This window comes from Chelon labrosus, assembly GCF_963514085.1.
Source record: "Chelon labrosus genome assembly, chromosome: 14".
In the NCBI taxonomy this organism is placed as follows: Eukaryota; Metazoa; Chordata; class Actinopteri; order Mugiliformes; family Mugilidae; genus Chelon; species Chelon labrosus.
The window spans coordinates 11,624,315-11,637,089 of record NC_140347.1 but is presented as its reverse complement, the minus strand read 5'-3'; the positions used below and the strand labels follow the sequence as shown (position 1 = coordinate 11,637,089).

The 12,775-nt window shown below is 41.4% G+C and overlaps 1 protein-coding gene across 1 annotated transcript; it reads left to right on the top strand.

The window, feature by feature from the left end:
- Positions 1-2,468: 2,468 nt before the first annotated feature.
- LOC311498997 (tyrosine-protein kinase FRK-like) lies at positions 2,469-12,242 on the top strand. The gene is made up of 8 exons (XM_084559802.1): positions 2,469-3,007; positions 5,759-5,880; positions 7,114-7,277; positions 7,366-7,534; positions 7,852-8,010; positions 9,572-9,753; positions 10,060-10,225; positions 10,332-12,242. The coding sequence occupies exons 1-8, from the start codon at positions 2,625-2,627 to the stop codon at positions 10,538-10,540; spliced, it is 1,554 nt and encodes a 517-aa protein (XP_084415928.1). The 5' UTR covers positions 2,469-2,624; the 3' UTR covers positions 10,541-12,242.
- Positions 12,243-12,775: the final 533 nt, after the last annotated feature.

Here is a 12,775-nt window from a genome sequence, read left to right as displayed (position 1 = left end):
CGTGACCCTTAACAGGAATAAGCGGGTACAGAAGATGAATGAATGAATGAATGAATGAATGAATGCTCACTGCAGCCATGCATCAACAGCGCCTTCCTGTTGGTGCAAGGGAACTCAAGGAAATTCACAGTAGGATTTACATATTCATGGAGTTCTGCTCCACAACTTTAAAAATAGCTGCTTTCTTAAATCTGCTTTTTTTCTGTTGTGATATACTGTCTTCACATATGACAGCCCCTCATAATTAAAGATATAAGACTAAGCAGTGGTTGTCAATGGTGTCCCAAGCTTCCACAATATGCCCATGAAGATCCAACACTTCATCTGAGCATACACTATAATAACAATAACAGTCACTACCAAACAAAGAGGTCACACATGCTAATATTTCGTTGGACCTCCTTTAGCTTTGATTACAGCACACATTCGCTGTGGCATTGTTTTAGTAAGCTTCTGCAATGTCGCAAGATTTATTTCCATCCAGTGTTGCATTCATTTTTCACCAAGATCTTGTATTGATGATGGGAGAGTCTGACCACTGTGAAAAGCCTTTTCCAGCACATCCCAAAGATTCTCTATGGGGTTAAGGTCTGGACTCTGTGGTGGCCAATCCATGTTGTCATCTTACAATGTGCCGGTGAACATCAGGGAAGAAAAAAATCCATTGATGTAATAACCTGGCCATTCAGTATATTCAGGTAGTCAGCTGACCTCATTCTTTGGGCAACATAATGTTGCTGAACCTAGACCTGAGCAACTGCTAGTGCTATTCCCCGTTGAGTCCGGAGTAACCTGTTATCATCATCCTGTAGATTGACCTAGTACTAACGAGTTTAAATAAAGGTAAAAGAAAGAAAGAAAGAAAGAAAGTAACCTCTGACTTAGATGATGCCATCTCTGAGCTTGTTTACCTGTAATTTGCTACTGCTAGTTTTTTACAACATGGCTGAATATTTTTCAGATTCTGAGGTTGTGGACGAACCATAGCAGTAGCAAATTGATAGCAGCTGACTCCGGACTCAACGGGGAATAGCACTAGTGTGCGATAACAAAATGTTGGTGAAATGAACGAATTTCGCGGCAGATAATGCGTTATTTTAGAGGCTGCGTTTCGGTGCCCCAGTCACTCCCACTACATGGATATACGCTGATCTAATTATGTCCCGTAGGAATACAAATTACACAAAAGTTATATGGGTGAGTAAACGATTGTATTTTATGCCAGAAATAAGGTCCAGGTTGTAAAAAATAGTTCCCCTTTAAGGCTACACAGCTGTTCATTCCCATTCCCTAGAGTTCCCTTCGCATTGTACATGTGGAAATGTTCTTACTTTCACTATTAAACATAGCCCTGAGTTCTACTGTTGTTTTTCTTCGATTTGATTTCACCAAACATTTAAGTGATTGCCGATCACCACCAATCAGGATTTTTTTCCGACCACATTTCTTCCTCAAAGACCATGGTTCTCCACTATCCTTCCAGGTTTTAATAATGCGTTGGACAGTTCTTAACCCAGTCTTAGTAGTTTCTACAATCTCCTTAGATGTTTTCTCTGCTTGATACATGCCAATGATTTGACCCTTCTCAAACAGACTAACATCTTTTCCACGACCACGAGACGTGTCTTTGGACATGGTTGTTTAAGAAATGAGAAGCTACTCATTGCATCAGTTGAGGTTAAATAACTTGTTGCCAGCTGAAAGACAATCACCCATGCAGTAATTATCCAATAGGAGTCTTGTACCCATTTGCTTATAGTTAAATCCAGGTGGCAAGGCAGTGTATACATGTCAAGGTATACCTTTTGGGAACCAAAACAGACTACAGATGTGAAGATGACAAATCAAAATGTTAAATAAGCGTTAAAAACACAATTTAATGTATGTTCATTAGTCATGAGAGCCTTTTAAACTATTCCGTCCATGCAGCTAACTAAAAATAAACAAGACTTTAAAAATGAAAGTATTTAAAGTGATCACAGGAATGGTATCCCGCGTTAATTATTGACAAGTCATGTTGATTTATGAGGAGCCCTGTGCGGTAAAGCTCAGTATTTCCTCAATCAGAGATGTCTTTATTAATCTTTATTACAGGAGATTGCTGTGTTTATGGAAACTTTCAGGGTTGGAGTTATAATCTGAGTTGTTTTTAACTCCTGCAAGTCTGTGTAGGAGTTAAGGTATCTGGATGAGTAAAGGTACCTGAATGAGTTAAGGTATCTGGATGAGTTAAGGTGTCTTAAGGTGTCTCAATGACTTAAAGTGAATGAGGGACATTGTTCCATGCATAATCTAGGACCTGTGACACCATCTTCCTCATAGCTGTCTCTGTTATCATCCATGGCAGGTTTTTCAAGCCGTGACGTCAGCCTGACCGCTCCTCATTCCTCGGCAGGTGCTGGAGAGCTTACCTGAACTCTGAACCCAGTACCAGGAAACTTTTAAGTGGCAGCCACTTCCTCACACACCGCTGTGTTCGCCAGGGTGTGTGCCGAGCCGTCCCATGTTGGGATTTTTATAATAACTCTGTATTTTACGGACAGGAGAAGGGATTCATCCGGACCGTTTTCGTCTTGACTCTCTCTACGCGCAATGACCGGCTGTGATTGATAGACATCGACACCATGGAGATCCAGAAGTGGTTTGTTTCGTGTTGGCAGAGGTGTACGACGTGCTCTAAAAAACCCAGCCAGCCCGAAAATAAGGCCGGGTCAAGCGACATCGTTATCGTAAACCGTGACGCTTTGAGAAAAGACAGTAGCGAAACGAGACCTTTGCCGCCGGTGCCTGTAACCAAAAAGCAAGGGGAGTATTACATCGCCCTGTATAACTACTCTGCTCGCACCGAGCAGGACCTGAGCTTCAAAGTAGGGGACACTTTAGAGGCGCTGGACAAAAGTCACGGCGAATGGTGGTTTGCCAGAGCCGTCAGCGGGGTTTCAGCCTCCAAACAGGGATACATCCCCGCTAATTATGTGGCGCCTGTGGCGAGCATTGATGCAGAGCCGTAAGTACTGTTGTAATCTGGGGTTTGGGTTTCCCTGTTACACAGCTAACCGTTGTTTTTGTGAAACATAATTAACCTGTTGGTAATTGGAAACCCCCAACCGACCAATAGGTCGTTTAAATCACCTTTCCTCTCTTTAAAGCCATTCAAGAATGTTCTCACTGTCCAAGAGAATTAAATACCATAACCCCTGAATGGTATTGTTTTGGTTTGGAAGGACTTGAGCTAGTTGGAAAACGGATTTAGTCAGTCAGGTTTAGACTTTTGTTACATAGTGGATTTTTTTTTAAATTACAAGCTGCCAGACTTGTGATTTAAGTGATAATATACAACTTAAACAGAAGACATTTTGACTTATCATGGTAGGGAAACAGGTGTATTAATGATGGCGGTGTTTTGCTCAATGGGGATGCTGTTTTACCGCCATCAAGTCACAATGTCTGCTGTGAAAAAGTTCCTTTGACTTTAACTAATTGCTCAGCAAGGCTGCAAGTGTTATTTTAAAATTATCAAAAATAATCTGCCAACTGTTTAGTTAAGGGGTTAAGGGTTTTTTGATGTTGTTATGACTACCTACAGATCTTGCCTTCACTTAACAACACCTTACTGTGGTGAAACATCATAAAAGGTATACAACTCTCACATGTGAGGAGATAAACGCGGAAAATGTTACTTAAAAAACACAGGCGGCGTTATTTTTATTACCAAAACAGCGTTCTTTTGAAACATGACCTCTTTTATAAATTGCTATATGTATTTATGTAAAGGTACAGGGTCACTGTAGCTTGCACTTGTCATTTCATTAGGTACACTAGTGAAACTGAACGCATGCCAGATTGAAGGCTGTGGTTTGTTGTGTTTAATTCACGACAGTTTCAAAATAGCCCCACAAACTACGTTCTGCAAAAAGGTGGTAATTTGTTAAACTGATCTTTGTAACTGTCATTAGGGGTATTTAGTGCAGGTTTGTTAAATTAATATGTATTTTTTCAATGGTGTACCTATTGAACTGGCAAGTGAGTGTATTGTGTTTTTTCTCTCCAAAGAATCTTTTAATCTTTTGATCTAAACAACAAACCAATTGGTAAATAAAGCAGAAAAACAGATGTAGAAGAACCTCAAAAATGCCACTATAGTGGTGAAGATTCCCTTTTTGACAGAGTCAGATGTGGATTTGAAGGGTTTAGAATTACATTACTGTCTGAGATTGAGACACTTGTGTCTCTTTTTGCTCATGTCGTGCTTCTAAAATGTTATAGCAGGCCTTGCTTTCCTGCTTTTAGTTTATAATTTCGTCTTAAGTATCGGCTGTGACTGGTTAATCATTGAATGAGACCAGGAAATGTGTGTTTGTAGGTTAATGATTTCCATGAGGGTACAGTTCACCAACAACAACAAAAAGAAACTGTGCATTAAAACCACTTTACTGGTATTACATGGACAATTTTACTGTTTAACTACATTCAAAAACTAGATTTGTAAGCAAAAGCCTTCACATACTGTAATTTGGGGTAAACTACACAATAATACGTTTTCTTTGATGTAACGTGTAACTTCATATTAGAGAAAGGTTATGTCATAGAAAATTCCAACACACTCCAGTAATGTTCTTTACGGCATGCGGAACTCGCTTCTTCCCAGCTGTAATCTGGTTTTTCCTGTTTTGTTTACTAGAATTAAAATAGGTGTCAGCCTCTCAATCAGCCCAGGCATTATTTGTGTCACGATTTAACTTTAACACACCAGATTGACTGGTGAATTTGTATCATCGCATGGTGACGCCATGGTGGCACTTGTAGCTTATCGCATACACATCTAGTACAGTCTGCTACCTTGGACTTCCTCATGTTTTTAATCGGGTTTAAGGATCTACCTTCATTTTGTCGCCGTTCTGACAAAGGCAGAACATCAGATTTAAATTCTTGTGTTTGATCACTTCTGATAGGTTTGAACTGATTACCAGGGAAAGAATGTGTACATGCAGATAACCAGTCTCATGAGATCTCTTGGTCTAGGATATTGGGCAATAAAGAGGAACTACTGTTTTTTTACAACCTGGACCTTATTTCTGGCATAAAATACGATCGTTTACTCACCCATATAACTTTGGTGTCATTTGTATTCTTCCGGAGATATTTAGATTTGCGTATATCCATGTAGTGGGTGTGATTGGGGCACCGAAATGCAGCCTCTGAATAATGCATTATCTGCCGCGAAACTCATTAATTTCACCAATATTTTGGTATTGTATGCTAGTGCTATTCCCCGTTGAGTCCGGAGTTACCTGTTATCATCATCCGGGGTCTGTAGATTGACCTACAGACCCTGGATGGTGTCTTCTGACCTGCATGATGTCGTCTCTGAGCGCACCCACGACGGTCGGCTGTAATTTGCTACTACTATGGTTCGTCCACAACCTCAGAATCGGAAAAATATTCAGCCATGTTGTAAAAAAACTTGTGCGCACATAAAACAACGCTTTTTACGATTCTGAAACAGCAGTAGAGATCCAGCGTTGGTGTTTATTTGCATACAGAGCGCAAAACTGCATGGTAATTCATCCAGGTCTGACCGTACGTGATTTAAACGACCTATTTATTTATTTAAAATCGTGATACGAGTCCATTATGCCGTCTAATAAGAAAGACATTCATGATATTTATTCATAAGGTGATAATTTGCACGTATTTTCCAGCCTTAACCCTACACATCGGCTGACGCAAACATACATTTGCTTACATTCTGTTGCAGATGGTATTTTCCTGACACTAAGAGGCTGGATGCAGAGAAGATGCTGTCGGTTGGAGGGAACCAGCAGGGTGCCTTTCTTATCAGAAACTGTGAAAGTCAGAAAGGAGAGCTGTCTCTCTCGGGTAAGCAAAATAAACGTGTCAAGTGAATTTTACACCTTCTATAGATGATTTCTGTAACAATGCTCTGTGACCGGTCTCCAACATTTCATCACTCATAAACATTTTTACGCAAGTCACATGTTTAACTTAAATTAGGCCTTTAAAGTCCTGCATGATTAAGGGGGTGGACGCTTTGACAGACAGGTGGATGTCCTCACAAGGGAGATAGTTGCCGCCCTTAGCACCACTTGCCCACTTTAACCCATGCTTCTCCTTTTCAACCAGTTTTGTTCGCTGGGCTTCCAAACTGCGCTTCAAGAAATCTGTGGAAATCTGTGTATTCTATCCCTTACAAAAAATAAACTTCATAAGAGACAACACAAACTTAAGCTCAGTTGAATGGTTTTGCTGCTACGTGTGGTTAGTGCCAGCAGTTGGTTCACTTTATGACTTTATCTTTCATATCATGACACATAAATATCAAATCATGACATCAGCTGTATGAAGAAGTAAACAAGGACAACTGGAGCGATGTACCACATTTCACTTTTAGGATTCCACGCTATTATTTTTAATGAGACAGCAAGCTAGCCCGCTGCTGTCCCTGTACGTCTCTGCTTTGTAATTTCCAAACACAGCGTTCATTGTTTAGCAGCTCACACTTTTTCTTAGTCGATCCTAATAACTGATGGGTCCAGGGTCGTCTGCTTAAACAAACAGAGCAAGCTCTCTGCTCCCATAAAAGCAGTTTGATAACTTTATCTCTCTCTGTGCTAACATGCCCTTTCACACTGGCCTTGATCTTTCCAGCGTGGTTGAATTCTTTCCGTGTTCATTCATTAAAGCCACCCGCCGATTACCTAGTAATTTTGGACCCACTGTCCCCGGGTTGATTTTGGCTATTTACCAAATGCTAAATGAAATTTGATTGACTAAGTTAAATAAGTTTTGTGTGAGATCAGTGCTAATGTTGGATAGTATTTAACTTCAGCTTCCGAATCTGTATCCGTAATGAATGCAGCATTAAAGCTTAGAATGAACATGGTTATGACATTATGATAGTGACTATAAAAGTTCTGCTAACCAGTTTTCAAACTGGATCAAATGCCTATGTGGAAAGATGATTATCAGTGATTAGATAATTAACGAGAATATTATTCATTTTTATTTACAGCTTGTTGCTTTGCCCAAGACCCCATATGTATACAGGTCTTAAATGTAGACTACATCACTTTGTGTTGATTTATCTTTCAGTGCTTGACAGTGGAAAGGTTAAGCATTACAAACTGAAAAGACTGGACAATGGCCACTACTTTGTGTCAAGAACCAAATCCTTTGCAACACTGAAGGAGTTAGTGGAACATTACTCCAAACAGGCTGATGGCCTCTGTGTGCGTCTGTCCAAGCCATGCAAAAAGGTAAGACAGCATATGCACTGAGCATGTTCGGTTTGCGTTTTCAAACTCCACCACGGCCGCTTGATTCCCCTTTTTCCTGCCCGTGCAGATGGAGGCGCCGCAGACTCACGGTCTGTCCTACAACACAGCGGACGCGTGGGAGATTGATCGCAAATCCATCAAGCTGCTGAACAAGCTGGGAGCTGGACAGTTTGGTGAAGTCTTTGAGGGCCTGTGGAACGACACCACAAAAGTTGCAGTGAAGACTCTAAAACCTGGTACACAAAAATAATAATTTTTATTTGCTGTTCCGAAAAACACAATTAGAAAAAAAACAAGGTTGAAGCTGAAGACTCCTGATGATTCATGCATTTACAATACATTGACTGAACCTGTCTGGAAATGTCAACTAAATGGTTAACTGTGGTTTTAGAGTAAAATTCAGTGTTGACTGTATCTGGCAAAGGGAAACAAACTGGACAGTTAGCAGTGCTGGCCAAGGAGAAAATCCAAGGAGCCAGTGTGTAACGCACCGACACATCTGTAAAATTACTAAAAAATGACTGATCTCAAGAACACTGCACATCTCTCCCAGGTACCATGGACCCCGAGGACTTCCTCAGAGAGGCTCAGCTTATGAAGGCACTGCGGCATCCCAAGCTGATCCAGCTGTACGCCGTTTGCACCCTGGAGGAGCCCATCTACATCATCACAGAACTGATGAAGAACGGCAGCCTGCTGGAGTACCTCCAGAGTAAGATGGCCACACTTTAATTTTTATCTAACACATGCTGTTATGATCAATATTCTGCTCTATGCCAGGGTCAGAGTCCATCACTATTGCAGTACATGTTGTCTGAAAACAGCCTCAACCCCTGTGGAAAATGCAAGGACATAGCACATTGTGTTAAACCAAAGCAAGTCAACTGGCTTAGATCTTAATTCTAAGTGTCATCCCTACTAACAGATATTTCGCATTGTACATTTTATATGTACATGTGTGGTGTGGGCTAGTGTCAGAAGGCGGTCTGTCAGCCTTAAAATCAAGCATCTAGACATGCAGACAAACATTTGTGAAAGAATGGGTCGCTCTCAGGAGCTCAGTGAATTCCAGCGTGGTACTGTGATAGGATGCCACCTGTGCAACACTTGTGCAGAATTTCCTCGAGACTAAATATTCCACAGCCAACTGTCAGTGGGATTACAACAAAGTGGAAACGATTGGGAACGACAGCAACTCGGACACGAAGTGGCAGGCCACGTAAAATGACAGAACGGGGTCAGCGGATGTTGAGGTTCATAGTGCGCAGAGGTCGGCAATTTTCTCAATGGCTACAGACCTCCAAATTCATGTGCTCAAGAATAGTGCGTAGAGAGCTTCATGGAATGGGTTTCCATGGCCGAGCACCTGCATCCAAGCCAGACATCACCAAGTGCAATGCAAAGCGTCTGATGCAGTGGTGTAAAGCACGCCACCACTGGACTCTAGAGCAGTGGAGACGTGTTCTCTGGAGTGGTGAATCACGCTTCTCCATCTGGCCATCTGATGGATGAATCTGGGTTTGGTGGTTGCCATGAGAATGGTACTTGTCTGACTGCACTGAGCCAAGTGTGAAGTTTGGTGGAGGAGGGATTATGATGTGGGGTTGTTTTTCAGGAGCTGGACTTGGCCCCTTAGTTCCAGTGAAAGGAACTCTGAATGCTTCAGCATACCAAGAGATTTTGGACAATTCCATGCTCCCAACGTTGTGGGAACAGGTTGGCGGATGGCACCTACCTGTTCCAACATGACTGCTCACCAGTGCACAAAGCAAGGTCCATAAAGACATGGATAAGAGAGTTTGGTGTGGAAGAACTGGACTGGCCTGACCTCAACCTGATAGAACACCTTTGGGATGAATTAGAGCAAAGAATGCGAGCCAGACCTTCTCGTCCGGCATTAGTGTCTGGAAGAACGGTCAAAAATTCCCATGAACACACTCCTAAACCTTGTGGAAAGCCTTCCCAGACGAGTTGAAGCTGTTATAGCTGTAAAGGGTGGGCTGACGTCCTATTAAACCCTATGGATTAACAATGGGATGTCACTGGGTTCATGTGCGTGTAAAGGCAGATGAGCGAATACTTTCTCAATATGGTGGAGCTCATCTTAGCAACTTTTTCACAGCATTTGTTAATGTACTTTTAATCTAATAATTATAGATGGTAACTTACTAATAGTTAACCTCCACACTGAATAAAGCCCTCTTTTGCCATTACGAATTATTCAAATATGGTTGGACATTGAATGATTATGTCCCTTTCTACCCGGATTACAGAGGATAAAGGCGCCACGTTGCGCGTCCCTGACCAAATTGAGATGGCTGCCCAGGTGGCAGCAGGTATGGCTTACTTGGAGTCACAGAACTACATCCACAGAGACCTGGCAGCGAGGAACGTCCTGGTGGGTGAAAACAACATCTGCAAGGTGGCTGACTTTGGTCTCGCCAGGGTCTTCATGGTGGGTTTGACATTTAAAGTCTATATAACAAGAGTTATACAGTTGTTCTTCTGACTAATACTAAGTGCCACCTTAAGATGAAACTACAGCAAGTCTGCATTCTTTTCTAATTGTGCATACTGAGTTTATTTGCAAGCTTAGAGCCTGATAAATACTTCTCCAACCAAGCGCCAGAATCTATCAGATGTCTAATGTTGACAACATCCACTGATGTGTCAAATACTGCAGATATACTCTAGATTTCGCCTGTGTTGCAGTTGTGTCGATTTTTAATCAGTCTTTATTGTGTGTCTCATTACATTTTAGCAAGAGAATGAAGATGTGTATGAAGCAAAAGAAGGAACTAAGTTCCCTGTGAAGTGGACTGCCCCGGAGGCCATGAACGAAAACAAGTACAGCATCAAATCGGATGTTTGGTCGTTTGGAATTTTGCTGTATGAGATCATGACGTTTGGCCAGATGCCTTACCCAGGTGAGACTTGCATAACTACCAACAAACCTCAAAACCATCCATGTAAATTACATCTGAGTGGAGAACTCCGGTTTGTTAAAGTGTTCCTGTCCTTCTGTGACTCTAGGAATGTCAAACCAGCAGGTGGTCCACAAGGTTTCCATGGGATACAGGATGCTGTGCCCCGCCAACTGCCCCAAAGTTTTGTATGAAATTATGAAGGACTGCTGGAAGGAAAACGAACAGGACCGGCCCACGTTTGAGACCCTGCAGTGGAAGCTGGAGGATTACTTTGACCTTGACGTGAGCTCTTACGATGATGCTGCGCGTTATTAACACACAGACCTGGATGTGACACGTGGGAGGAAAAAGCCTCAAAAAGCCTCCCTTTCAACTGATTCTGAATCACTTTAATTCAAACATGAACTTACACTTCCATTCTTATAACAGTGACAGATTCAAATGTAACATGAAATTCCATTAATTATGGTGAAATGAAGGCTCTGAATGTAACTGAAAATGTCATGAGGACGCTTTTATTACAGTAATGGTTTGTTGCAACACTCCTGCTCTTGCTTTGACTACTGAATGCACTTTCACAGCACAGGTGTCTCATGAAGTGCACGTGGCTGGAAGAGGCCTCTTTCAGCGGAAGGCTTATGTTTGTCGGTCTTGACCAACCAGTTCTCTTGTTTTAAACATTGCACACATTCTTTCCACAAGCAGTCGGAGCTGTTAGCCGAAGTTACTTGAGAAGATCAATTATTTTGGCTTGCAAGCTCATTCTACCTTGGACTGAGCTGCCCCCAGTGGTGGTCTTCATTGTACTAATAGTATCCTGCTGACTGGCCAAATACGGCATCCAAAATAGGGACACTGAAGGAAAGCAAGATGTATTACATAATCAAGCTATTATACTTCAATGTTCTCTCCTTAGAAACAACAGCTAATAGAACTACAAGGGAACATGGTCAGGTTTATATGGAGTCCTATGGGTGTCATGGAGAAAAGTCAAGGCCTGTGTTTTTTAGGTTTTTACTCTGTGAGGATTACGTGGTTTCATGCTAAAACTCGTAAGCTAAAAAGCGAATTCAGTCTAGTTTGTTTGAATTACTACTCTGAGTTTTTCCAGTTCCACTTTAAACGTCCTTTGAGCCCAACGTTTAAAGTTACTCCTCTGTAAACGTGTGAACACGAAGTCCACCTTTTACAGCCGCCTTAGCCGCATTAATTGATTACATTCTTCTGGTTCATATTGCTACAGTCTAATGGCACGATGACTGAACACTAATATTGAACTCGACACCTATTTTCTGTTGTTGATGATTCTCTTAAGACTGCTCTTAGATCTGTGGGCCACATTCTTTCTGACAATTGGTTAAAGCAACACTGAAGAGATGATCAGGTGCCTGAAACAGAGGGTTGAACCTGGAGGTTTAATCTCATGCTCTGATGATTTTGTGTAATTTGTCGTGAACACATTCTTGTTAATAATTGTGCATTATAACCATGACAGTGTTCATATATATATATATGTATACACACACAAACATACACCTATCAGGCATAACATTATGATCACCTGCTTAATATTGTGTAGATATCTCCTGGTTGTGACTCATCAGATAATGGACATGGGCCTTCTGTGGGTTGTCCTATGGTTGAGGGGAGGAGCCTCTGTGGATCAGATACTTGATCAGTTTGGGATCTTGGAGGCCAGGTCAACATCTTATACCATTTTTGTGTGTGTGCGTCTGTGTCAGGTTGCATCCTGCTAGGGATGGCTGCAGGATGTAAGGTGAGGGCACCTGGTCCGATCTAGGTAGGTCCAAAAGTTTCCCAGCATAACATTGTATTGTCACAAGATGGTCAATGTTATTGACTTCTCCTGTCAGTGGTCATAATGTTATGCCTGATCTGTGTGTGTGTGTGTGTGTGTGTGTTTGTGTACATGTATATATATATATATATATATATAATCATAATGTATGAATGTATATATTGAAATTCTTTATGACTAACACAATTAAATTAATTAATTTTAGGTTGTTTGGCTTATTCTTTATTTGGAGCTAATTTGCAGTTGTTTGAGTTAAGTACACCGCTATTAAGATAATCAAGTGCTGACAGTCAGTCACCACTTTTCTCACTGCCTTTGCTTTTGGTTACTGTAGGTGTCTGGGTGGGGAAAAGGGGTCTGGGGTCACAGTCACACTGCAGGGACCTGAAAAAAGTCCCACAAAGGGAGACGAAACCCCACTGAAAATAATTTCATACGGGATTTTGCCAGATAATATACCAATTATTAGCACAATGGCCAGGTTGATGGAAAACAAAAGATAAAAAAAAAGAAAAAACTCTAAAAATGGTCTGATGCAGACCAGAAGCTTTTACTACAGCAACATTCGGTTGCTCCTGCTTTTGCTTTTGTTTGCCAACTGAATGCACTTTAAGACCATTTTTAATTCATTGAAACTCCCCACAATATTAGGAATGAATGAAAAAGTTGAGTACAACACAAAACAAAATACAGTTTGATATTGTGGTTTGTGACTTCATTAATATTTCCGA